This window comes from Cyanistes caeruleus, chromosome 25 (assembly GCF_971803275.1).
Source record: "Cyanistes caeruleus chromosome 25, bCyaCae1.hap1.1, whole genome shotgun sequence".
NCBI lineage: Eukaryota > Metazoa > Chordata > Aves > Passeriformes > Paridae > Cyanistes > Cyanistes caeruleus.
In genome coordinates this window covers 764,635-792,500 of record NC_141725.1, presented here as the reverse complement: position 1 = coordinate 792,500, position 27,866 = coordinate 764,635, and the positions used below count along the sequence as shown (strand labels likewise).

General features: G+C 45.1%; 1 protein-coding gene across 10 annotated transcripts in view; it reads right to left on the bottom strand.

Annotated features, from left to right (window-relative positions):
• LOC111940314 (excitatory amino acid transporter 4-like) overlaps positions 1-27,866 on the bottom strand; it is a 37,298-nt gene that overhangs the window by 2,248 nt on the left and 7,184 nt on the right. For 2 of the 10 annotated variants that reach the window (XM_086862840.1, XM_086862841.1), the window contains exons 2-11: positions 21,341-21,457; positions 11,792-12,049; positions 10,813-10,950; positions 9,812-10,016; positions 8,917-8,959; positions 7,994-8,334; positions 5,593-5,826; positions 4,359-4,553; positions 3,798-3,932; positions 2,290-2,393 (exon numbers count right to left, since the gene is read on the bottom strand). In XM_086862840.1, coding sequence (XP_086718966.1) covers positions 2,290-2,393; positions 3,798-3,932; positions 4,359-4,553; positions 5,593-5,826; positions 7,994-8,334; positions 8,917-8,959; positions 9,812-10,016; positions 10,813-10,950; positions 11,792-12,005 — 1,609 coding nt within the window. In that variant the 5' untranslated portion in view covers positions 12,006-12,049; positions 21,341-21,457. Of the gene's footprint in view, positions 1-109; positions 137-2,015; positions 2,394-3,797; positions 3,933-4,358; positions 4,554-5,592; positions 5,827-7,956; positions 8,335-8,916; positions 8,960-9,811; positions 10,017-10,812; positions 10,951-11,791; positions 12,050-12,905; positions 12,993-21,340; positions 21,562-27,866 lie in introns of those variants that run through there. The other 8 variants (XM_086862843.1, XR_015279199.1, XM_086862842.1 and 5 more) reach the window with 8 other exon arrangements.

Sequence of the window (27,866 nt, the reverse complement as noted above, 5' to 3'; positions counted from 1 at the left end):
TAATAAATCTTTAGTTGGATTGTTGTGTCATTTTTAGTCATTCCACTTCAAGAAAGATGTGGAACAGCAAGGACAAAGTCCAGAGGAGAGGAACATGAATGATTATTACCTGTGATATATACAGGATCTGTTTAGTCTAGAAAGGAGAAGAGCAGACATTATAAAAGTGTTCAAACAAAATTAAAAAAGTGCTACAAAGGGAAGGATAATAATTTGTTATCCAACTCACTTGCCTCCTGCTTGAGTAGATCTCTTGTCAAAATAAGCAACCTGCCTTTGACAGTCAGCAAACAACTTGTTGCCTTACAGTCTGGAGCTAGCCACTGCTAAACAGAACTACTGCACACTTCTAGTTACCATGTTCTACTACCAGTCTTACATGAAGGAGATGCATCTGTGCATTTATCTCAGGTTCCAAATAATTGTCCAGCCCATAAAAATACTCTGCCTACAGCATGACAATGTGGCAGCACCTATATGTAACCCTGCAGTTTCTGAACAACTAAAAAGAGCCTCAGGATCTAGCTTTGAACATCTCAAGAAATGTGTTTGAGGAAGCTTTGTTAGGGAGGGCAGCATGGGCAGGTGTGCAGTTGTGATTGGCAAAGTTGACTCCAGCAATGCCTCTGAGGTCTTCCTTCCACGATGTGCACCTCTAAGTGTATGTCTATGGCTAGGGATGAAAAATATCAGTGTGTAAAGCCAGGGTAGAGGGGTGTAAGTGACATAGTGGTTTTGGAATAAAGAGCAGACCTCAAGTGAAAACTTCCCAGTTTAGATAATTCCTTGGTGGGTCAAGAGGCTGCTCACTGCTATTCCTGCTCTTAGGCATTGCTATACTGCAGTAGCCCCAACACTATGGATCCTTAACATCTTCCTGGCTGAGTTATAGACATTCATTTTCTGGATGTTCATGGACTTGGATGTTATGGAACAAGTCCCAGTGGTCCTGTTCAGTGGTGTGAGAGATACCAGCTGTATTCCTGGCCACGCCAAGGAAAGGGAAGAGAGCATGGATGAAGCAGGTTGCTACTTCTATCTTTAGACTCTGAGATGTTTTGGATGTAATGTGGGCTTATGTCTAAGTGTGTTAAACAGAAGCTGAATTCCATTTGGTAGGAATCGAAAAATGTATCCTGAAATATTAAGTCTGGTATCTGTCAAACTTGTGCAACCACTAAGAACTGATTTGGCTCTGCCTGTAAAAGATAAGGAGCTGTGGAAAAACAGAGGTGTTTGAAAGCACATTCTAGAGCAATGTGACTGAGAGGAAGTCACTTCTGAAAACAGGCAGAGATGACCACAGGAATCATTTCCTTAGGAATCCTGTGATGAGGAGTGAAACTGTTTTCTGAGAAAATCTGGCACAGAAGGGAGTCATTCCTGGCATGGATGTCCTACTCAGCTGCTCAGATGGGCAAATTGTTCTTAAACTTTGTCTTTCCCCTTCTGGTTTCAGCAGGATGAGAAGAGCTTGCTAAAGAGAAATGCAGTTAACTGGTTTTTGGCAAACCTTGTTAGAGGGGAGAACTTTTTCAAGACTGAATAATGGATATAATAATTTTTTTAACTGTTTGCTTCTTTTACAATCCTTTAGGATCTTCCACTGATGAGAAGCCTATTGACCCCTATTGGTGCTACCAGCCATCTGTCCCTGCTGTATGATCCCACATTCCTTCAGGAGGTGGGTGACTAGTATCTGCAACCAAGTAGGTTGCCAGTGGAGCTCTCAGGAAGCATCAAGTGCATATCTGTGCAAACACCAGGAGTGTGAGCAAGGAGGTCAATGCTAAAAGCTTGTTTGGGTGAAGGTACTAACCAAGTGAAGACTTTGCAGCTGTTATCTTGCAGGACAGAGTTACAGCAACATTTTGGTGCCAGTCGACTGATGGTGATGCTCCTGAGTCATGTGGCTAATTAGTTCAGAAATAAAGGAGCTCCTAGTCCAGCTCCTTCACTGGGTCTTCCTTACTCAAGTCTAACTATTTGGCCTCATAAGAATGACTAAATCAGGCTTTCTTTGCAGTTTAATTTTCTCCTCTTTAATGCCAGTCAGAGAGAAATAGGGGAGCAACAGGATTAGGGAAGACTGCATGTGGCAGAGGTGATAGAAAAGTGTCTTTGTCCTCCACTCTGGACTTCTGTCTCAAGTTTTCACTTTTTACAGCATTAATTTGCACTCTGCTGCCTGATTTCACAGTGCTGTCTCCCTCCTGGAGTGCCTGTGGGTGTCATTCTGTGGGCAAACCAGGTGGGAGAGCTGTTCTTTCTCCTCTGTCCCAGATTTACCAAGTTCGCAGTCTTGCGCATCCAGCTCATGCCGGGAGAGATGCTCCACAATGCCAGCCCCGAGAGAATCCCCCAGGACATTGGTAGTTGTTCTAAGGCGGTCCCTGAAAAATCAAAGAGAAAAACGAAATACAGTTTAAGAGTAGCAGCTAAGGGGATGAAGATTATTTTAAGAAACATCTTCAGTGAAACTTTTTCTACTTTCTAAGTCATTCTAATAATGGATACTTCAACGCTGACAGGAAAATGACTCCCAGAGAGCCTTCCTTGATTGACATCCTTGAGCTCAAGCTTCACATTCATTCCTGTTTTATTGCACTTCCAGTTTCTTACTGAAAAGTTTTGGACTTGACACCAATGAAGAGGAAGGCTGCTTTGTTTCTATATGGACACTGTCCTTTCCAAAGGCCTTGCTGCAGATGTCCTCACCACATCCGTTTCACTTAAGTTGCATTTTGTTTTACAGAAAGTGCTGAAATTCTGGTGTAAACCTATGACAGCACTGCTGTGGACACAGATTTCCTCAGTATGGACAGCATGCACTAAGACAAGGCACAAGATTCTTTGTGCAAAATAGCACATCTAAAAGATGCTTTGCAATGAGATATTCTTTACAACCACAACAGTATGTCAGAGCCACGGAAGCTGCCACCAGTCCAGCGCCCCATCAGATCCTTCAGTGGTAACAGTGGCACCTGATTGAAATAATCTACTCTGAGTAAGCACAAGAAGTAACCTGACTTATTAGGAGCTTTTCCCAACAAAGTCTGTTCTTATGCACAATCCACAGGAGAAGTGAAGGTGTTCTGCAAATCTGTTTCCAACTGGTCAGCCATGGCTGGGAGCAGATTTTGGCTGTTATGGCTACAAACCAACAATACAAGATACAGAAGAACAGAGGAAATACTGACAGTGTATCCATCTATCAGGATTTTGCTGTTTGAGAAGACAGAGAGGTGGCACTGTGCACAAATGCATTCTTCAATCTGGTTCCTAAGAGCACTCCTATAAAATCACTTGTCCCAAGTGATTTTATTTAAAAGGGAAAGTGTGGCTAACTGCACCCATGTAAACACTCTTCAACTTTGTACAGCTCAATCTCATTCCTCTTTTAGTGTTTGGTAACCCAGAACTCTTTATCATTCTTTAATCTTTAATTTAATCATTCTTTAGTGTGGATTTGCTTCTTATTGGCACAACCTTTTCCTATTATCTGCAGATAATTTCTGTGCGCATTTTAAATAAAGCAAATGGAGGACATTCTGTTTGGTCACCAGGCTGATCAGCAAGTGACGTCTGATGCCTTGAGTCACTGAAGCACACGGCGAAGACTCCTGCATGGGCAGAGAGGGCTGCTGTGAAAAGGTCTCAGGAATACAGGCGTGCTTTAAGCTTCACTGTACAGCTTAGTGAGCCTGCTTTTAGCAAAGACATCAGAAATATAGATAAGGTCTGTAAGCACTGGCAGGAATGCACAGCAGTGCATGCCTGCTGAGCAGGGAACTTACAGAAACCAGTCCACAGCGATGATCAGTGTAATGTCTTCAGTAGGCAGCCCCACTGATGTCAGCACTATAACCATTGTCACCAGTCCTGCCTGGGGAATACCTGCGGCTCCAATGCTGGCTGCTGTGGCAGTGATGCTGGAGGAAACAGGAAAGCAGAGCTATCAGCAAAGGGAAGAAAAGAGTTGGTCGCATTTGCATAAATGTCAGGAAGCAGTTCAAACTCATCATTGTTTTGGCAGCCTTTCTGCCCTGATCACCAAGAGGGATGGTGACACATGAGACATCAAGACAATGCCAGGCTGCCCCTGCCAGACACCCCCTCATAACAGACTGCACACCACAGCTTTTCCTAAGACCTGGACATGCAAGAAAAGCTCAAGTGGAGCCTCAAATACATGGTGTCCACATGTGCTTTGACCCCTGGAGCTGTAGTACAAGCCTTCTTTCCCATACTTTTTTCCATATTGTCTCTTCTGAGCAAAAGAGGAACGTGATCACACCTCAGATAAAACAACAAAACTGAAACCTTTTCTGTAGTCTCAAAACTCTTTCAAAAGTCACCTTATTGTGATGATTTGCCCAAAGTCAAGTTCATAGTTGTTGACTTGTGCAATGAAGATGGCTGCAAGGGCCTCATACAGAGCAGTGCCGTCCATGTTAATTGTGGCTCCCACAGGCAGCACAAACCTCGTGATGCGCCTGTCCACACCATTGTTTTCTTCCAGGCACCTGAAGGTTATGGGCAGAGTTGCTGAGCTGAAAGGAATTTACAAAACCACATGAATTGCCTGTATGCTGACTTTGGAAGAAGGACTAAGCCTCTGCCTGGTTTTTGACCTTACCCACCTGCTTTTTCACCCTGCCATGCGAGCCAGAGGCCAGAAGCTGCTAGGAGAAAGAACAGTCTAAGCAAAGCTTCCTCAGATATGATGCACACTGCAGTTGCACATTCTGACATGTCTTTTCTCAGGGGGTTGGGACAGTGGTTATATAACCCTGAGGCTGATGATGCTGGTATAGCCCCAAAAGAAGGAGGATTCAGGGTAATAGGGCAGAGCCTCAAGACCAGAATTCCTTTTTCTGCTGTTAAAAAAACTTGAGCCCTTCCTCATCCCTCTCAGTCCATAAGACAAGAATCACATATGTTTGAGAATATATCTTGCAGGGAAAGCAAAGAACTGTTTCTGAGAGAGAATGTGAGCATGAAAAATGTTATGTGTTATGGTATGAGAATGTATGTAGAAGAGCCTGCTATGTGCTTGCCAGGACATGAATATAACAAGAAACATAGCACTTAGTGAGACAACAGTTACCTACCATCCCTTGCTTTGGCTGTGTGACATGGCAGTCTGAGTCATTGAACATACTTGTGTTGATGCCTTTGCCCAGGTCTCTGGGAAGTTTAATGACAGCTGCATACAGTCTGTGTGCCTGGGAGAGACGGATGTGAAAATGTGTGCAAGTACATGTGTGAGAGGTATGTGCATGTGGAATAATGCTGTGATTCAGCAGGATATTTGTCCTGAGTTCAACATTTCAGTGGTAAGCAAAGTCAACCTCATGTTCTGTCAGGAGGTATATGGGCCATTCAGTGATGGTCAGAGCTAGTCATGTGAGTAGGGCTCCTGAGCAGGACAGAGGGAACCTTTCCACTCCTAAATGAGTTTGTCTGGTTCACTGCAGAAAGCCGCTAGCGCTAGAAATTGTGAGACCACAGTGCTGCATCGAGAGCAATGGAGCGCTAAGTTGTAGTATCTCTGTCAGCCCAAACCCCACTCATACATAGCCATCATACCTGGAGGAGGTGCCCAGGGCTGTGATGAGAGCCTGCAGGAGCCCTGCAATGAACACCCAGGGGTTTCGGTGAGTGACAATGAAGTAGAGCAGGGGCAAGATGCAAAGGGCATGAATGAGGAGTCCAACGATAACAGTGAGCGTGTACATCCCCAGCTGGCCTCCCATCACTGCCAGGTCATCCATCTCCAGGATTTTGCCCGCAATTAAAAACATGATCCCAACGGGAGCATACCTGTGACAGAAACACAAGGCTGATGGTCAGGACTGGCTCCCACACTTTCACACCAGCTTTAAGACATGCTGTCTGTGTTAAATAAGTCAGCATACCATAAGTGCTCACTGCGTCTAATCACTGGATTATACTACTGGTTTCTTTTCTAGAAACCTGGAGAGAGCTGGGATTTGTTCATCCCATGGCCAAAAATCAGCTCTTGGTGCATGCCTGGGGACCTGAGCACTGTGTGTTTTGCACACAGCATGGGCAGTGGTGGTTTCCTCCTCGTTTTGGGTTTTCTACATTTCTACAACACTCTTTGTAGAATTGATAAGGAAGGTTATGTAGAGAAACCTTCAGAGTTCCTTCCTTTCCCAATAGAGCTTGGGCTGACAGTATTTTTTTTTCTCCTGAGAGGCACAGGAAAGTACAGGAGAAACAGGGAATCGGGGAGTAAAAGCAAGAGTGTCCTATAGGCTCTGGGATATCACCCTTGCTGTCTTCAGATGCTCACATTTAGGGAATATGAATATCTAGGGATTCCAGATATGGCGAAACAAGCACTGGGCACATCAACACCTGTAAAAGCAGCCATGGCTCATATAAAACCCCATTTTGAGGTACCTATCTTTTCCATTTCTCGTGCCTTTTCCCTCCCCTCCATAACAATGCAGCTGACAAGCAGCAGTGAGGCTCCACAGAAAAGAAGATGTAAGTCAGATATGGAGAGAATCATGGGTACTAATATAATAATTGGACCAAAGAAAATTCCAGCTCTGTGGCCACACCTCTAAGGGCTTGGCCTCTGCAGCTCAAGAGCTCACATGCAACTCATGCACAAGGCTCAGAGATCTACATGCCAAACTCCAGCTTAGCCTGGGAGGTTTGGAAAAGTTTCAGGAAAGGATTTAATAAATATTTCATTTCCTCTGACCTTCCTGTTAGAACACATCCTTGGCTGTAGCCAGTGACCAGATCTCCCCGGGAAAAACACGCTCCTGGAGGATGATCTGCAGTCTGTGGCTACAGGAAGGCATGCACAGGCAGTGTCCAAGTGTAACCAATGTTCTATACATAAACACCCTGCCTTCCTTCATCTAAAGGGAGGTTTAAGGAGGGGTGTTGAAGGTCTCTGTAGTAGTATGCAGGTCTACTTGTTGCACTGTGCTCATGCTACTGCTTCTGTGCCCTCAGGCAAGTCTTACCTTTTCTTAGGAAAGCAAAGCCCCAAGTTCTGGTTCAGACATGGAGTAAAACATCCCGGGGGATTGGGGCATCCCAACATCTGCTATTGGCTCAGGGATATTCTTCCCCTTTGTGCCTTTTTCTGTAAGGCCTGTCCTGCTGTGCTCAGGATTTTGCTCTGAGATACAAGACGGTGACTTAAAAGACCAAGGAAAAGAAGCTGGGGGATCTAAAATGGGAGAGGGTGTCAGGCTGACAGATTTCTTCCCTGTCAGACATTTGAATGTATTCTGCCAGACCCGCATCTATCCTCTTTTGCAGTACCTGACAAAACTTTGAGCCTTAACAGGGTAAAAAGCTTAAATCACAGTATTTTGTAAAATGCTGCCTTCTAGAGTAGACTTGTCTCAGCCTTGTTTGTCTGGACCATGTGTCATAGGTAGCCTTGCACAGAAAGCAATGAGTAGCTGAGCTCCAGAGAAGTCATGATCTGGGAAACCTCAAACTGAGAGGCAGTAACTTTGAGCTGATCCTCAACCCAGCTCAGCTCTCAGAGCTACTGCATTACTGCAAACAGCTGCCACACTGAAAGCAGGAAAGGGGCAAAGGGTAACTGTGATTCATAGCTAAGTCAGACTCCTGGAACACAGCTGGAAGGAAAGCCTTTGGTGAGAAAGCCTCACACCCTACTCCTGTTGGTAAGGCTAAGAGATCTTCCACTCCAGCTCTCTGGTCTTCCAAGGATGTTTCCAGAAGCCTCAAGAAAAGCAAGTCCTGGTGTACCTGATATTTCTAAGGTAAAAACAAAAAGAACAGGAAATGAAATGTGAACAAATATCCCATCCAGACTTTTCCCTCCAGCTTGATGGAGCCAAAATAGAGCTGTGCCCGTCTGCTTTTCCTGTCTTGTGCATGAAATCCTTAAAGCTACCCCACTTCTCATCATGTCAATGGAAACTGCACCTGCAGACCTCCTGCTCCAACCGGCCGTGCTCCTCACCAGATGATAATGGCCACCAGCCTCATGATGGCTTCGTTGAGGCAGTTAAAGAACTCCCGCAGGGCCCGTCCCTTCTGCTTCATGCTGCCGATCATCAAACCGAAGCACATGGAGAACACTACCAGTCCCAGCGCATTCACCCCATTGGCTGAACCTGGGATGGGAATGATTTCTTCAAAGGTCAGCACCTCGGAGATGGTTCCCAGGGCATGAGTGACATTCTCCATAATACTGGTGAAATTCTCAGGTACAGGGATCTGAGTGGTTGTCACACCTGCTGTGACATTGCTGCTGTGGAGGATGGTTCTGGTGAAGACTCTGGTGCTGTACTGAGTCTTGTACTGAAAAGACACAGATTATCAAATGCACTCACAGGCCCTAGTTCAGATGATCAGAACACATGCTAGGCTCTTACATCCCTTCTTAAATAAGGAGAGTACTGCAAGTTGCTGCTGACCAGTGTGGGAAACTTGCTTTGCCTGTTCTCAAGGTCCCCAGTGTAGTGCTTTCACCAGAAAGTTCAGAGAGTTCATAGAGCAGAACGTCAAAAGAGACCATTAGAGGATCTCATATCACGAGGACTGAGATATTCTGGCTTCTCTGATAACCCTTTGTGCGGCTATGAAGGGCATTAGCACTGCAAAAGAGACAGATTCTTGAAGAATCTATTCCATATCACTGCCAGTTCAAGCCTGCTACCTGAGATCATGCAAACCCTTCCTGCCTCTCTGGGATGGGATGGAGGTTGAAGCCCCCATGTACAGACAGTTTGAAAAGTTTGCATGGGGGATGCTATAATACAGACTAAAATCTGCAATGCCTCCTGCAGCAGTCAGACCTGGGGAATAAAGTGCTATTCCATCCCTAGAGAAGTAGATAGGACCATGGTCCAGGGCACAAGGCACAAAGATGAGATTTCATACCTGTTTGAAGCAAGCTTCTACCAGGTTGGGCGGGAACATATTCCTGCAGTAGATAAAACAAGGAAAGCATTATTGTTTTATTGAAATAGGAGGAAAACATGGACTTCCTGGCCAACTTCTTTGTCCTGGAGCAGTGTCTGAGGTCACAACTCTCACAATGTCCACTTAAGCCCTTTCAGTCTGACTGACAGAAGAAGAGAATATGCTGATCTGGACCCAGCACCTCTTGCAACTTGTCAGACTTCCACTGCATGTTTTCAGACTCCAGAAGGTTATTCAAGTATGTGGAAAGAGATGCCCTGGGATAAAGGTATGTTGTAAAACCATCATCAAACAACTGAACCTTGAAACAATACCATACTACAATGTTTAATACTTGCTTTAATACCTTGCTCTCAGCCTCATCTCTACTGCTGTCATGTGAGCTTTCTATTCTGTACCTCAAAAATATGGCATTATGCCACTTGAGATGGTACAGCCTTGCAATTCACTGAGTAAGGTCACAGTAAGGGAAGAAAAGGCAATGTCTTGGGAACCATTTCCTTGATTTCTTTTGGTCATTTAAGATGAATATTTTGGAGTAGCTTTTGCCGTATGAATTTCTGAAAGGCAGGTAGCCACTGATTGTTTTCATTACTTGTTTTGTTGAGCACACCATGACCTCTTACATTAATACCTCTGGAGAAGGAGTGAATTCCAAGCCAAGCACTCAGTCTTGGAGTGGCAAAGCCAGTTAGCTAGACTAAGCTAGAAGTAGTAGGCTTGCCAAGACTCAGCCATTAACCTTTTTCCTGAAGAATGTATGCCTAAAGCTGTGATATTTCAAAAGGACACTCCATGGAGGAATGTAATCTCACTGATATAGTCTCAACATGAGACCATTTTGTTTACCTACCTCACCAAGTCCATGAAGGCATCTGTGGTCTGCACCTGCTCAATTCTGCCTTCTCGGTGAAGTTTGTCCTTAGATCCTTTTCCTGGGTGTATGATGATCACCATGAAGATGCCGATGAAGACAGCTATGATTGTGGTCACCATGTAGTAGATGATAGCCCGCATCCCCATCTTCCCTGAGACTCTGCTATCCAGTGAAGCCATTCCTGGGGTGTTACACAGAGAGACAAGGTGAGGAAGCCTATCATCTTAGAGAGAAAGGGAAAGGTTGAGGAAGATTCAAAAGGTGCAAGGCACCTGCATGAGCTGGATAGGGAGCTAGGGTCTCTAGGAAGCCCAGCCTACAAGGAACAGAATTTGGAGTTCAGGGTGATGATGTTATGGAAAAATATGGCTTGTGGTCATGAAGAAGCATAGTACTGGTAGATCTTAGTCTGCATTTGGGAATGTAGCAATTTTCTTTTAAAGCCCTCAGAAGGGAAATAATCCCCTCCTAGTACATTGGGCCTTTCAGTCCCTAATGGTGGAATGTTTCAGCAAGTGGAACACCTTGCAGTCCCTTCTACTGTCTGAAAGCTTGGCTGTCTGTCATGTCTTCTTTGAGGATCTGGGTGAGACAAGTCCTCCAGCTGGTGATCAACTTCAACCCTTTTGGACTGACACAAATTAGCCTCCTCTAGGCTGGAGGAAACCTGAAGTTGACTTGGGCAACAAACTTGGAGACATTTGAAGTTACGTAGGATTAAATCCTGGTTAGTGCTCAAGTGCTGGGCATTGGAACCACTGCATTGTGTTCTCCTCAGTCTTCTAAGAAAGCACAAGTCTTCTGCTTCTCTGCACCACTACTGAGCCAGCAGAGGTTTCAGTGTGGATCGTGTTCACCGTGTCTGTAGATTCATGCTTGTTACTATTAGCCAAGCTAATTCAAGCACCTCCAGTTGGTCACCCAAACAGCTTTGCTGGCCATTGTCTTGGCTGAAAGCAGCAAAAAGCACTTCTTACCTGTAATCAAGCTAGAGACAATGAGAGGAAGAACCAGCATCTGAAGCATACGCATCAGCAGCTCGCCAGGGAAGGAGAAATACTTGATCTGGCGATAGGTCAGCTGGTAGGGCCGGAGGGAGAAGGCCAGGATAATCCCTGTGGATCAGCAAGGGATGAGAATGGAAGTGGGACAGTGTGAGCCAGTGGTTTGTCACTCACTCCTACAATGTGGAATTTATCTTTCTCACCTATTCTCAGTTCCTCCTCTTCCCATAGGAACAAATACTCATTTTCTAAAAGGCTGTGATCCAGTTTTTATGATATGCTCTCTCTCCCTCAGATATATTTATGTGCAGAAGAGCCTTGTGTGAAACCACAGGTCTCTTTGTTCCTTGTTTGTTCTGCTCTTCTAGAGTCTGTTCCCAGGAGGCTCATGAATACAAAATGCTGTGATGAGAGATATGATCTCCCAGACTACAATAAGTGTGACTACACAGTTCAGATTCTTTGTCTACCCATCTCTTAAAGCTGAGTTCAGCCAGTTAGAGACATATAGCCTGGATCAAAAGCTAGGGACAACCTGCTATCTGCTAAGCAGATTTGGTGTGCATTGCATCACGGCCATTTGCAAGCAGTTCTTGTCCCAAAGCTGTGGGACAAATCTGAAAAGCCCTTGTGCATTCAGCTGCACTCACAAGGTACCTCTGAAGAAACTTAGATGATTTGTATAAGGATTGGTTGAGTACGACCATCAAACTCTTTCTATTGTAGACTGTTTCTATACTGCAGCTAGAAAGGATCAACAAGGACTCCCTCCCACATACACACTGACTGTTGGGTCTCTTGATCTTGCACACATGATGTGGACACCACCTTGAGCTGTCAGCTCATCAGCTTCACCTCCTCAGTCAAACTGCCATGATAAAATAAAATCTTTGTAAAATAAACATTTCTCCATATTTATAAATGGTGCCTGGTGTTGCCACCATCTCCATACCTAGTAGGACCGCAGCAATGGTGAAGAGGACAAAGGCATTTCTCCTGAAGAAGCTTTTAGCACTTTCAGCAGTGATGCTGTGCATCCGCTTCTTGGCCCGTGCCGCCCGCTTCTGCACAGCCTGACGGAACCGCTGCACCCGGCTGTCAGCGTGGAGCCTCTTGGCTGCATCCTCGTTGAGGAACAGGCTGTTGACGTGGCTCTGCTCGCTCATGGTCAGGACAGCTGCTTAGTCCTCCAGGCACAGCTCTGCCTATGCTGGGCAGGGAGAAGTACAGGCAGGAAAGCATAAGATGTGGCACATCTTGCCTTCATCTTTAGGTCATTTCCCTGGGGCCTGCTTACAAAGGTTTATTCAAAGGTGATTAATGAGTTCCTCTGACCACTTTCAAGGAGCAGACCTTGGGGAAGGGTATCTAAAGGTCTGCCAGGTGCTTGTCACTACTGCTTTGGTGCCTCGAGAGAAGCTCTGGCCTCTATAGCACCCAGCCTGCACTGAGGAGTGGCTTATGTTGGCCTGGGCAGCCAGAGAGGGCTCTATAGCCACCCAGGCTTATTCTTAGGAGTTTGATCACTTTGGAATGGAATTTATTTTTATCACCTGGCAACAAACCCCTTTTCCATACACAGACTCTTCCAAACAAAACCAAGCAGCAAACAACTTTTCTGATGCACCTCCAAGGTGGACAGGCCCATACCACAACAACTTTCTCCATCACAGTGAGTGGTGCTGGCTGTTTCTGTTTCTGCCTTCCATGGAGCCTGAGGATAATTCTTTATTTACTGACTTTCCTTTGAAACACAACAGTAGTATCAAGTAGTATCTCTTGTCAAACTCTACTAATGGGATTAACCTGATGTTCTGTCTTCATAAATACTAAGACTGAAATCAAACCTACTCCAAAGAGATAAATAAAGAACCAATTCTGCTCCATTACCAATTAGCTGCAAGGCCTGGACAGTCTACTGTACTTTATCTGTTTCGTTTTTACTGTTATTTCCATATTCCTCAGAACAAAAGAACAAGGAGGCTACACAGGCAAATCAGTCCCTTCTAGAGTTAGAAGGCACCAGCCACCCACCAGTTACATAATGAGGAAGATTATTGCCTTACTATGCAGGTGTCATTTTCCTTCTGTCACTGTGCCTTGACAGAGGGAAGGTCTGAAAATTATTCTTGTTCCCAGGAGTTTGCAAACCTAAATTAAGCCAAAGAAGAACAAAGTCACCTTAGCACATCAGCAAGTGCTGGAAGACCTTCTTTGGTGTTCCAAGTCAAATAAGAGCTAGTCCATTTGTAATCCTAAATTTAAATCAAAGAAACCCTCACAAATGAAACTATATTCTCTGTAAATTACACACCTAGTATCTTCCATTTGGACCCAGATAAATGCCTATCATGAACTGAAGACATTGCCTTAAAGAGGAACTGTTTCGTGTTACAAGAATGCAAGGTTATGTGCACAGTAGGTGGAGAAAAACCTCCATTCTGAGAGAAGGTTTGTTTGCATAGATGCTAATGCCTTCATGAGGTTCAGAACAGCAGACGCAACTGAGGTGGCCCAGCCAAGTCACTCTAAGCCCCCCCAAGGCTAAGCTACGCAAAGGCCACTGGCAAAGATGATGGGTATTTGCTGCAGGAACCTTGCAGTGCTGCTGTGGTCATCCCAGCTTTCAGATCAGCAAACAGCAGTCCATGGATTTTGAGCCAGTCATTCCAGCTTGATCAAGCAGTCCATTCCTTACTTTACCACCCCACTTTTATCTGTTGACAGAGACAATACACACCAGACGTAGTGAAGTGAAAGACAAAGTGAAAACTTTGCCTGTTTTCCTTCTTTTCACTGCCAGTCCTGCTTTTCACAACTATACATGAGAAAAAGGAACTACAAGATTCTTCAAGTTTATTGAGATTGTGCCTTCTGAACCTGGCAGTAGGTTTAGAAACTATGAATTCAATCCCCTTGTGTTCCACAATAAACTTGTATCATTTATAGCCTTCCAGATCCAGAGTTGAACAAATTACCTGGAACAGGTAACACAGGAACACACCCTGGTGGGTTTGAATGTTTCCAGAGGGAGACTACATGACCTGTCTGGGCAACTGTTCCAGTCGTCTGCCACCCTCAATGTGACGAAGTGCTACCTCATGCTGAGGTGGAACAGTTTGTGGTTTAGTTTCAGGCCATTACTCCTTGCCTTGTTGCTTGGGCATTCAAATGCTTCCTAACGTCCAGTCTGATTGTCCCCTGGAATGACTTTGGGCCATTCCTAGTTGTGCTGCCTGTGGATCTCAGAGAAAATAGTCCAGTGCCTCCCTCTCCACATTCCCTCTTGAGTAAGTTGCAGAAAGCAGTGTTTCCCAACCTTCATTTCTCTGAAGGAGACAAACCCAGAGCATTCAGCTGCTCCTTGTAGAACATGCCTTCCAGCTCTTCAGAAGAAAGTTCACCCTCCATTCCCCTCCTCTGGACATGTTTGAGGACCTTCACATCCTTTTTTAATGTTGGGGCCCAGCCCTGCACACAGTGCTCCATGTGAGGCTGCAGCAATGATCACTACTATGGGATAATCCCCTCTCTGGACCTGATGGTCATGCTATGTGTCATGTCTTCAGCATGCAATTTGCCCTCTCAGCTGCCTGGGCACACTGTTCACTTCTCTTGGGCCTGTGGCCAATCCACACCCCCAGGTCCCTCTCTGCTCTTCAGCCACTCCTCTCCCAGTTTAGACTTGTACTCAGTGTTACTCCCTCCCAGCTGCAGAAAATAGCACTTGGACCACTTCTATTTCATGACTGAGATAGCCCAATGTTCCAATTCACCAAAATTCTCCTTTGAGGCCTCTTGTTCCTCAGGGAAATCAACGACACCTCCCAGTTTGATATTGCTAGCAAGCTTGCTAATGGGATATTCAATTCCTGCATCTGGATCATGGATCAAAATGCTGAACAGTACTGGCCCCTGTGTTAAGCCCCAAGGACACTACCTGTGACCACTTACCAGCCAGACACAGCCCCATTCACTACAACCATTCAAGTCCTTCGATCCATCTGGCTCTTCACACACCACAACTCGCCCCTCCCACAGCTGGACAACTGTCAAGAAGGATGCTTTGAGAGGCAGTTCAAAAGCCTCACTAAAAGTCAGGAAAACTGCATGTATCACCTTCCCTTCATCAACTTGGGGTGTGACCTCATCCTAGAAAGAAATCAAACTGGTTAAAGAGGACTTTTCCTCTGTGAACCCATGTTGAAGATTGCATTATTCTTCAAATGCATTTCAGGAGTATTCAGTAGGACCTTCTCTATAATTTTTCTAGAAATTGAGGTTAGACTCACAGGTCTTTGTGTAGTTCTTTGTGTCTTCCCTCATATTAGAACAATATTGGCTCGCTTCCCAATCATCAGGGAAGCCATGTGGCTGCCTACAGTAGAACAGATTGCTGCCCAAGGCAATCACTTCTAAAAGAAAAACCACCATAAAAACTTTCACACCCCAGGTACTCTTTTTCTTACTCCCAAACCACTCTTCATCAAATGACTCAGCACACATTGGTAATGTGAAGTGCTGGCTTATTTTGATGTGGAAAGCTCCAAGCAGTTTAATGATGTCAAAAGTCACATTGATGGCTCTAAAATCACCCACCACAGACTATTTACACACGAACCAAAGAGGCGGGAATTTGATTTCAGACGGGCAGGGTTAAAGTGAGAGGCGTGGCTTTAAGTCCCGGGAAGAGTGGATTCCACCCCTCTGCCTTGGGGGATGTGCCCTATAAACCCGGGAAGAGTTGCTCCACCCCCAAATCCCTCATGGGGTGTCAGCCCAAGGTGTTCTGCCCTTCTGGTGTTGCTATTCATTGTATTCTGCTGCATTAACCCTCCTATTGTACCCTTATTGGTTTGTACCCCATGGTCTTCTCCCTTGCTTTGTCCCTGTTAGACCCAGACCCTAAACTCCACCTTTGCTCTACCCCATAAAACCCACCACCCTGCCTCTGTTCAGGGCTCTCCATCTCTGGTTTCTGCTGGGTTAATTCCTGTGTTGGTGACACCCCAATAAATGGATTCCCGAGTCTAACCACATGGAGACCCATCTTGTTGATTTCCCACATCAGTCACCAGTGGCTGAACCCTCCCTGGACATGATGCTGTTGCAACATGTGATGCAACACCCAAGGAGATTTCCTACATGGGGGGAGGTGTGCAATAGAGCTTAAGGACTTAGAAAGAGCTAGAAAACAGGGAATCTTTGAATCAACTGCAGTGCATCTCTTTCAGCCTGTACTGGACATTGAAGAACATCTGTCATCTTTATCTTTTGTCTCTGTTAAAGCAGCCAACATCAGAAAAGCCAACATCAGAAAATCATCCAGTGTGCAGCATCTTCCTGTGAGCATGTTTTAGAGACAGAGAGTATTAAAATTCTAGTTGAAAGGAGATAGGAGATAGCCATGGCACACTCAGAGTGCTGGAGGGCCAGATGTGGGAGCATCAGGACAGGTTTGCATCCCCTTTTCACAAATTGTGTCATTTTGGTCCCATGAAGTTCCACACTTTTACACTTAAGAGTAAAATATTGTACAAAGCAGAGAAGCTTCTTGAAATAGTATCTTGAATGCAATCTTTCACTACAGGCTCCATAAAGACACACAGCCTCCCACATTTTGGCCATGCCCCTCTCCCAGAGAAAAGACCAGCATCCCACATTTTGGCCATGCCCCTCTCCCAGAGAAAAGACCAGCATGTTTAAATGGAGAACTAGGGAGAGCAGAAATAAAAAGCAATCTTCAAATGTATCTAGTTGAAGGAAAACCCACATCAGTAAGGATATCAGTGTCAGATCATTCAGGGTTTAAAAAAACTTTTGTCAAGGATCATGTATGAAAGGTTTTTAAAGCAATGGATACGAAAGGGAATGAAAGGGGAGATCCCTGTTTCATCATCACTTGTGGTGACAGGCTGCCAACAGAGATTTCAGTTGTGAGGTCTAAAAAGAAAGCGTGCGGAGGGCTGAGCTGTTCATCTACTCACGAGTGACAGGAAGAATGATCTGCTCTATGCAAAAATGAAAAGCAGTAAACACAGAAAGAAAAACTCTTAATTCCAGTGACTCATAAAGAAACAGGAAATACCACAAAAAAGTACAGACTGACAGAAGAAAGTACTAAGAATTATTTGGGAGACATTAGGGGACAAAGAAGAAAATATTCCATCCCTGAGAGGATGAGTGGCAGCTGGGACAGAGTTAATTTTCCTCCTAGTAGTTGATACAGTGCTGTGTTTGAAATTTAGGGTGAGAGCATGTAACAAGAGCAATCTTGGACTGTATAGTGATAAAGTGAATGAATCGCACTTGTGGGAATGATACAGTTTTCACATGGCAACATTAAATGCTTGAAACTGTTGAGATTTTTTTAGTATTCAGAAACCCATATACACATCTTAAATATTGCTACATTACAACAACAGAAACGAAAATGAAATTATTTGGGCAAATTTCAAGTTGCTTCAAGAAATTTTGCATTTAAGTCAGATTCTAGGAAAGCATCTATGAAAGTCTTCAATGACTTACTTTCTTTGTTGTGCAGGCTCAGCTTCAGAAAAAACACAGCCAAGTCTGACATCATCACTGAAATTTTCCTGCATTCAGTTATTCAAACATCAAGAGGCAGGCTGTAAGTATTTAAAAAATTTTCTTCATGTGCTGCCAAGTTTTGTACTGTCTGTATTAAGACAGTTTGCATCCATGGGAGCCCACAAGCAAGCTCCCCCTGAGCTGTGCATATTTCAGGCTATCAGCAGAGGTGAAGTGCACGCTTTCCTCAGAAATGCGCTGATCATGAATCCAGTCTGTCCACTGGGCAGGCAGGTCTTAAGTCTTTGTGTTCCATAGTGCTGAGGAGCCCTGCAGAGCCTGTGGGTGTGGTGCCTGTCACTGGACAGTGTTGGCATGATGCAGAGCCCAGTGCTGTGGCAGTAGGGCTGCATCTGAGGCAGGATCTGGGGGAGCTGAAGGAGATAGGTTGTATCTGCATATGTAGATCTACACAGCATATAGATCTGCAGAGAGAGCACAGCTCCACATGGAAAACATCTTCCAAGAGGTCAGGGCAGTGGTGCTGGTGATAGGAGGTCAGTTCTATGTAGCAGTGATACACTGAATTTCTGCCAGAGAGTATAAGACAGTTCTGCTGCCTGCAGAGAAGCTGTTTGACTGTTTGGAACTAAAGAGGACTATTCTCTGTTCCACGTGAGCTTCTTATGCCTTCATATCCCTTCGCAAAAAGAAGAGAAACTACATGTAGGGAAATAAATCTACTTCATGCCTGTGTGCAGCTCTGCCCTCATTCCAGTGACTTGCAACAACTCTGAGGTCACAGAGCAGCAAATGTTCTGAGCATGGGGGTGGGCTGCAGAGATCTCTGGCCTGCCTTTGTCCAGGCAATGGTCAGAAGAAGGCTGTGGTGGATGAAGAAATGTATCTGACTACTTCACATGGTCCAAATCAAACTCAACATCAAGCCCCTAATAACAGTTTCTTAGGGCCTGCATCTGGTACATCACCCCTGGGACCACAGAACTCCCAAGACATCCCAGGTGGGACTAGCACTAGAGTCCAGAAACTCTGCTGTGCTTATGCCTAAAGGTTGAGAGAGGTGATCCCTCCCCTGCAACTCAGCCCTGGTGAGTCCCGTGTCCAGGTCTGGGTTTCCCAGTATGGTCACAGGGAAGAGAGTCCACTGAAGTACTGCAGAGATGATGGTGGGACTGGGGCGTCTCCCATGAGGAAAGACTTGGAGATCTGGAACTGCTCAGCCTAGAGGAGAGAGTGCTTGGGGTAGGTCTTAACAATCTACAACTGCAGGGAGGGTGTGAAGAATTCAGTGCCAGACTCTTCTCAGTGTTGCACAGTGATCATGAGAGGTGGCAGACATGAATCGAAGTACCAGGAAATTCTTCTTAAGCATAAAGAGAGTCTTTGTCGCTGCGAGACAGACTGAACACTGGGGCAGATTGCCCAGAGGGGCTAGCAGGATGTTCTCCATTCTTGGAAATATTCAAAAGCTGTCTGTACAGAGTCCTGAGCAACGAACTGTGGCTGACTCTGCTTTGGGCAGAGGGATTGCACTAGATGATATTTAGGGATCCTTGCCACCCTCAGCAATGATGTGACCTTCCTTCTGCTGATGTGCTGCTGTGAGACAAAGCTTTATGGGACTTCAGACAGCACTAACACATCCTGTCCATGGCAGTGTCCTGGAGGTTATTTACATTTCTAATTAGCACAGGGACATGATTGGTTCTCCACTCTTCTCTGACCCTCTGACCCCTGCACAGCACTTCTGCACTGCATTGAAAGACAAACAAGAATATGCTGCTTCATTAAAAAGCCACCATTTGTGGCTGTTGGACAGATTTTGAGGTCCTAGGGGTGTCTCAGCAGAGGGGGAGCCATCAATCAAATGGATGCACTGTGAGATACTTCTCTGGAAAAAGGGAAAGTTCTGACCACTGGCAGGACATAGCATTACAGGGCACTCTTGCCATGGTGTGGGATTGTAGAAAGTAACAAAAATTTCAGATGAAGACTGTGTCTGCCTTCTTGCCCTGTGCTCTGTTCTCTCATGAGGTGGAGCACAGCAGTCATCCCATGCCTCCTTCCTCTTATATAACATGGTGGCACAGCTTTTTGATTGCTAATGTGTCCAAGAGATATCAGCTGATGACCAAATAACCTACCCCAAGAGAGGCAAAAATCTGTGTGTCCAGCACTTCTTCAGAAGGTTCAGGCTCTTGGCTGGGACAGGCCCAGTTGTCAGAACAAATGGATGGGAAACAATGACTGAAATGCAGCTGCTTTACACCATTGTCCTACTATTGTTAATGTCTGCATATAAGAACATAAAAAGGGGTTAATCTAATTAGCCAGTTTTACTCCTGGGACTGTCAGAAGTCAGCCAAATTAGGAATGCCCATTGCAAACCCTCTCCCAGGTTTACCAGCCTCCAGGGGCTGGTGGAAGAGAGGCAATATAATCCCAAGACAGCAGTGTTTGGTACAGCATGTACCATCACACCCTGCCACAGATAAGGCACATGGCACTCAGTCAAGCCATGCTACTAAAGGGATGACACTAGAAAAGCATGTTGGGTGTCCCCCTCAATGATGGCTGCTCCAGGCTCCCTCTTCCCTCTGCTAATGCAATCCCCCTTTTAGTTTTCATTGCTGAAAGCCAGTCAGACTGTGAAATAATTAACACTTGGAGCCCACAGTTTCTCTTGTCTCCAAGGAAACTCTGCTTTATGTTCAACATCAAAACCAGCAGAATTTTCAGTGAGAGAAGTCTCAGCAAGTAGCAACAAGGAAGCAACCCAAAGTGGGAGAAAGAGAACTCTCTGCAGAAGGAGAGGTGTTGGAAAGAGTTATGCACAGTTAGGCAGATATGGAACAGCAAGGCAAGGAGTCACTGAAAAATCTATGCCAGTCTTTCCAAGGTGGACTTCTGGTGCTGGGTCACCAAGGGAGAGGAGTTAAATAGCCCCTTCTAATATGGTGGGAGGGGAGGCTCAGTGCTTACAAGGAAGGGACATGTCACTGCTCAGCAGTCTGAAAGCTGATGTTAGCACCTCTCAAATTCTACTGGGAAGCTACAGTCCTCCCACTGTGGGGACTGTCTTTGCAAGGATGGCAAAGGAGGAGTAGATGTTTCCACTCCCACCTGACCTCTCCCCATCAGTAGCTCAGTGCCTGTGATCAGGAGCATTAAATCCAGCTATTGTGCTATTGCCTGGGGGTTTTTTTCAGTCTTGAGGATCAAGATTTCTACCTTCACAGGGTTCATAGACTGCGCCCCCCTTGGCTGGAGGCATCCTCACCCCTCATGCTATTAGATCTTTGCAGCCTGGCCCATTGCTTGCCCTTTGGAAGTACAAGCTGAAAGCAGTGCAGCCAAAGAGCTTATGTTGAAAATTTCCATTCCCAAGCCAAACTCAGCCATCTCTGCATTGCTATAGCAGCCCCCAGAAGGGCTTTCTGCTCAGTAGGGCATTGCTATTTCTTGATATCTGTCAGCCAGCTCCCCCCCAGACAACACCTACCACAACAATGGACCCAAGGAGGAGAACAGATTACTCAGGGCCACTGACCTATCTCTGTGAGACAGCACCGGCTAAAGAAAGAGGAATCTGCAATGGGCAGGAATTTCAACCCAGCTGAGCTCTACAAAAACTGAGCAGTGGGTTTGGGGCCTAAGTCCAGTACTGGAAAGACAAATGCCACTCTGTGCAATGCTACCTACTCATGCCAAGGTCCTGTAATAAGGTTGTCTCGTTCAAGCTTCCCACCATCTTTTAACCACAGCCCAAGACATAGAGTCCCATTTTTAGAGCACCCCCCACTGGGCAGCTCCCTGTCCTAAAGCAAATGAGAGCTATCCCTGCTGGTTCCTCATGCACATGCTCAAGGAAATCTCCTGCCCTGCTTCAGCCCCTGGTACTGGCACCACTCTTATTCATGCATTCAGATTCACTGATAAAACCACTCACCTGGAACTAGTGCAGGTTGTCAAGCACAGAGGGAAGCAAGTAGTTTTTGTCTTGAGGATTATTCTGCGTTGTTTCGTTCTCTAATTCTTTCAAAGGCAGGAAGCAGGATTTTTCTCCCTAGAAAGGTACAGTGTTAGCAGAGAGCTCTGAGCAATACCTCCTGAGAGAGGGAAGGAAGACTGTATATGCTCAGGATACATGGCAGAAAGGGGTGGGGGAGTGGCATGTAGGAGGAGACAGAAAAAAATCTTTGATGATTGCACCAGACCAGAGCACAGAAAGCACCTGTCACCAGGAGGCTGCACAGAGCCCTTACTGGATTTCACAGTACCGGTGGGTTTGCACTTTCTTCTGCCTCCTCACACAAGCTTCAAGGAGAGTTAGCAGGAACAGAGAGCAGGGCAGCTGTTAAATGAGAATCAAATCTCATTCCCATTCCACTTCTGTCCCTTAAAAGGGTTCCTTCCACAGGAGAGGTTGCATGCACAAGTCAATCCAACAGCAACAGCTGAGTACTGGACAGGCAGGTCCTTCCCTGGTCCAGTCTGTGTGCACAGGACCTCTGAGGTCCAGACAGCCCTGTGGTTTGTCTAGATCAGCCTTAGGGAATAGACATGTGTCTGTGTTTCAGCCAAACTTCTGCAGTTTCTCTTTGATGTGTTAGGCACATCATATGGAGGAATCAGTGAACTGACATGCAAAGGAAATACAGTAGCTGTCTGTCAGGGAGACAGACTCTGCTTCCAAGGAAGTAGGCAAAACTTCCACTGCTCGCTGATTTCTTTATTGATTCCTGATGCAGTTTTTTAAATAAAAGTCCCACATTTCAAAATTTTGATCAATGCACTACGTCAAAACCACAAGTCAGGTTACAGGTGTGAGCACCACACAGCCCATTGCTAGCCTCTGAATGTGGCAGAGTGAAAAATTATATTCAAAAATCAAGCCACAGCACCAAAGTTACAACAGCACCTCTGTTTCTGGCCCTACCAGATACATCACTCACAATGGACATAGCTGTCCAATGAAAGTAGCCTTCTCCTTAATTCAGGTGGCCCCAGTGTAGGGGTTTTGCTGTGTACTCTGGCTTTGGCATAGCAAGGCTGATATGTTGCATCTGCAGATGGAGCTTGCCACAGAGTTTGAACTCATCTAGCGAGGAGTAGGTCAAAGCCAAAGCGCCATGGTCATTTTACAGATGACCCTGGAAATTAAATCACCCCAAATCCTGTGTCCTCATCAGCTCTGTAAGAAGAGGACAACTGGATCTTGGCCAGGTTACAGAGACCAACTCCCAGCATCAACTGGCTTTTTCAGACATTTATCATAGAATTGTTTAGGTTTGAAAAGAACTTTAAAATCATTGAGTGCGACCATAAATCAGGATGGTGATTAGATGGGGCTTTGCTCGATGAGCCATTTGGAGTTATGACTGTTTCTGTCATTTCCCGTTGATTAAACTTGCTCCAGACACAAGCCATCACTGCATTAGGAGACAAGGACACACTTTCTGAACCAAATAAATTGCTAGGCCTCACATGGCATCCATGATTCCATGGCACTAATGACACCAATCTTCTTATTGAAGGTTCAACAGCATCTCAGGTCATGCAAGTGTCAACTGGGGACTGTAACTTCAAGTACTGTGCCCTCCAAAGTTTCAATCATCTTTCCAGAAAAACACATGTTGGAAGGGCCTACCCAAGAAAATATTTTTATTCCAAAATTAATGTTTCTGGTTTTGGGGAATAGTTGTGCTCTGCCTGTGCCACGCACCAAAGCCTTCCTGCAGAAATGTGGCTGAGAGCCAGTTCAGCTGCAGAGGTAAAGGGAGACAGATTGTGCTGGCCCCACCTGGTACACGGTTGAACTTCTTTTCTTCTTCTGCTGGTTCACGCTGGCCATTGCTGGGGCAGTCCCAGAGAAAGGACATCTCCTATTCCTCATGCCTCTGCTTCTCATGTAGTTTGGCCAGAAGCTGCTCTTGCAGAAGCTGCTCTTGCCCCTGACAGCACTGTTGGCACTGCTAGGGGCTGATGATCTGTAGCAGAGCACTCCTAACCCTGGACAAGTGCACTTCTGGTGCTACCCAGAGAGTGGCAGAGCAGCCACGCACTTGGCCACACCTCAAATGCTGTTCTATTCCCTGATTCCCCCTCAGGCAGCAGTGTTTGGCTAACAGTGAATGGTTGTCCTTTCCACCTCCGATGCCTGAAGTTCAGCTTGGCTTCTAGAATCTGCTAATTTCTACCCTGGATTTTAATCCCCTGGTTAGCACCCATAAAAGCCATAAATTTGCAGTGACAAGTGCCTTTAACCTTCTCCTTTGGCAAGTTTGTCCATATTTTGACTTGTACCTGTGGCAAATTCCAGGCAACTTTGAATTATTAAATAGGAAACAGAGCAGCAGCCTGAAGCTATGAAGGAGGTGAAGAGCTCTGCTCCCTCAGGATGGAGCTGCCTGATGCCCAGGCAGTTTTTCCAAGGTAAAGCAGTCCTTGGGGAACAAACCCCATGGTCAGCTAACTCCCTCAAGTCTTTTCTTGTTCTGTGAGTGCCAGGCATGCTTGATATCCACATCAGAGGCCACATTATGCTCTAAGTTTTCAGCAGTGGGTAAAAAGGAAACTCACAATGTCACCTTGTGAGAGGCAATGAGAGAAGATAACTGCACCTCATGTCATGGAGTCACCTTACAGAGGGTGTTCTGATGCTATCCTTGCACAGCTGCTTGGAGAGCTTGATGGAATTGAAGGAAGGGCTTGATGGAAAACAGTCTGGAATAGCTTTCCAAAATCAGCTCCTGGAAATTTTCTCCACAAAGCACCTTTCAAAATGATTTATGCTAATTCCACTTGTAGACTAAAAATGTTACATAGGGACAGAGCAGTTTTGCACCCTTTCTGTCTTTAGATACATCCTCAGTCTGTATTGATGCCTTTTTCTCTAATCCTAGAAATATGAGCCAAACACAGTTAGGGTGATAAAAAGTGACCTTTATATAAGGATCTTTAGGTGCACAGTCCATTAGGTGGAAAATGCTGAAGACGATTGCTCTGCATCATCTGTGTACAATTTTTATAGATTCTGCAAATTAACATATCTGACAATTAGACATATCTTCCCAATTAGAAGCACACTCCATGAAGAAATGCCCCCTAGCTCTAGCACCTTCTAAATCCTCCTCCCTCAGATAAGGACCAGGCCCTCTTTATAAAAATATATCTTCAAGAGCTGGTTTCAACCTTGGTTTCTAAGGAGAACCAAGATAGCATGGAATTTGTTTTGTCTTTCTGCCTAGGAAAATACTGAAGCTCAGTTACAATAATAGACTACAAAGCTACAAATACAATGTGAAAAGAATACAGAAATGTCACTAAAGGACACGAAATTATTCACACGACCGCTCTCAGTGTCAGAACAAAAACCCGTGACTTTATTCTCTGACTCCAGTATTTATAGATTCTCGACAATGACCAGGGATTGGATAATTAAGCTACCACCTTCCCAAGCACACTGGTCATGTGAAATGTCTATCAAAAGACATTTCTTAAAAGGAATGTGATAAACAACTTATATTTACAGGACTTTCATGGGAAAGTAACTAAAACTATGAAAACATTATCAGAAGACTTAATTTCCAGGACGACACAGAAATATATATAAAAGAAAAAAAAGGTATAAATCCAGATGGCATCAGTATCTCAGCCCAAACTGGAAAGACCCAGGTCCTAAACAAGTGAAGTTCTGGGCAAATGCCTCTTGAGACAAATATTTACAAAGGGCTTGTGTGTCTTCTTTATCATCTCTGCTTTTTAAGAAAGACTGATTGGTTCTTTAAAAAGCAAAACACCTAAAAATGGGCTAAGAGTTGACTCATAATGTAAGAAGGTAAATCTCTCATGTGAGCCTCTGTTAGAATGCAGTTAAAGTGTCCAGTTTGGACACACAACCTGGAGGAGGCATTGAGGCTGTGGGGCTGGGATACAAAACCCAAGTATAGAGTTGTATTGACTATCCCATGGCTTTCCTGGCTTCCAGTAAGTACTTTGCATATCAGTCTTTTGAAAGTGCTTGATTTCTTTGAACCGCTGGTACAAAGCCCTTCAGGACCAAGTTGTACTGAATGACAGGTGTGACAGCCCTGTCAACAGAACAAGTGGTAACTGGGAGGGTGGATATGGACCATCCATACCTAGGATATGGATACTTTCTGCTGGAATGTAAAAAGACACTGGGATATTCCCTGCTGCTAATTATCGTGGGGAAAGATGTGATTTCTTTGTGTGTTAAGCAATCCTTCAGCCCTCCCTTCCCTGGATTTTGCAATTCTATAGTCTTGTTCTCCTTGTTACAGTAACCTTAATTTGGGGTTTGGTATTAATTCTGTCTCCTACATTGCTCACTGGCCCTGGGAATGGAGTCCAATTATGCAGCTGTGACCTTCATTACAAGTTAGCAGACTTTCTGCAAATGAACTTCCTTCATGTTTCACAGAGCGACTGAAATAATGGAATTTCCTTCCTATGGGAAATGCCAATCTCTCAACATCTATTTTTGCCCTATTTTTAAACAAAAAGCCAAAATTTCAACTCTTACCACACATGAAGCTCAGGAAAATTCAGAAATGTAAATAAATGTTTTGATTTGAATCAGACTGATGTAATTCTACTCCTACCTGAGTCATAGCTTTTCTTCATGTGAGTGCCTCTCATTTTTTCTTTACCTCATTTTTTATAGACTACAGGTCTCATGGTGCTCTGCAGTGTCCCTGTAGCCAAGCTGCTATATTGCATTTTCCTGTATGCAGCCCAGAGCAAGGGCCAAGGAGAACAGGGTCCAGAGAGCTAAAAGAGAATATGATGCTGTTCTCATTGACAGCACCTGCCAGGATATTTGGTTAGAATTTCTGATGGGACAACAAAACAAAGACAGGGAAGTTAAAAATTGACTAAAAAATCCAGTGACAAAAATTATTACCTCCAAATTTTGTCTGGGTAGTTTCAACAGATGAGTGAGACAAAGTTATGTGAATTTCTTAAGTTTCTGTCATTCTAAAGTGTCCTCATTTTCTCCTTGGCTCTGCTGAGAATGTGTGTGACTGAGGCATTTTAGCTATTTTGAATCCCAGCTTATGCTCCCTGCTTCTTCCAGGTGCACTGGGAACTTGTGCTGCACACTGCTAGGAGGAGTTCTGCACTGGGAGTATGTGTGATTTATTATGTACATTTTTTATTTTTAGCAATCCCTGTAAGTCACTATACAGGCACAGCCAGTGCGAACTGCAGATTCTTACAGTGGTTCCTGTGATGCCTGACTTTTCAAAAACACCGTTTTCCTCAAACAGTCTGAGAAACTGCACTGCCACTGCCACTGGAAAATAAATCCCCTGCTCCCATCCTGAGAAGTTCCCTGGTGGAAACTCACTTGATCCCCACAGCATGAAAAGCTGTCAAGGAGTCATTTGATTTATTTCCCTGCCCTAATCCACCTCTGGCTCTTCCTCCCAGCCCCATGCTTGTCTGCTGCACTACAAACTAGCAGTAGTTTTCCCTGACCTACTTGAGACTTGATTCAAATTTCATCACAAACAAGTTCTTTCTATAACCCTTTTTATTTTCACTTGCCTTACTATATTTGTACATTTATTCTATTTTGTGTTTTACCCATTACTTAGGAATGCAGCTTTCTTCTTCAGCTGTTTATGCTGCACAGAGACAATTCCAATGCCAATGTGGTACCGTCTTTTAATTTCTTTTCTTCCTTTCCATGAGCAGGCTGCGTCTTCCTTCCTTCCCATCTCTGCTCTGCCTCTTGCAGCCTGTGGTTCACTGTGCTTTACACTGCACAATTGGCCTAGCACTCAGCAGTGCCTAGCACAGTGGGACAGTCACTGTCCTGGTCCTGCTGGCCATACTATTGCTGGTACAGGCCAGGTGCCACTGGCCTTCTTGGCCACGTGGGCACACCTGAGGTCATGTTCAGCTGCTATTGAGTAGCACTCCCAGGCCCTTCACTGCTGGCAACTTTCCAGCCACTCTGCCCCAAACCTGGATTGTTCTGTGGGATTCTTGTGACCCAAGGACAGGGCCCAACCCTTTCCCTTGTTTGCCTTGGCCCATTGATCCAGCCTGTCAAATCGCCCCTGCAGAGCATTCCTGCCCTCCAGCAAATCAACATCCCACCCAGTTTGGTGTCATCTGTGAAATGACTGAGGGTGTCCTTGATCCCCTTCTCCAGATCATTGATGAAAACGTTAAACAGGATTGAGTCCAAAGCTAAGCCTGGGGAAACACCACTGGTCCCAGCTGGATGTGACTCCATTCACCACTATTCTTTTGGTTCAGATGTCCAGACAGCTTTTACCCAATCAAAGAGCACACCCGTCCAAGCCATGAGCAGACAGTTTCTACAGAATACAGTGGGAAACAGTGTCAAAACCTTTACTAAGGCTGAGATATACAACATGCACACCTTTTCCCTCATCCACTAAGCAGGTCACCTTGTCATAGAATGAGGTCAATTC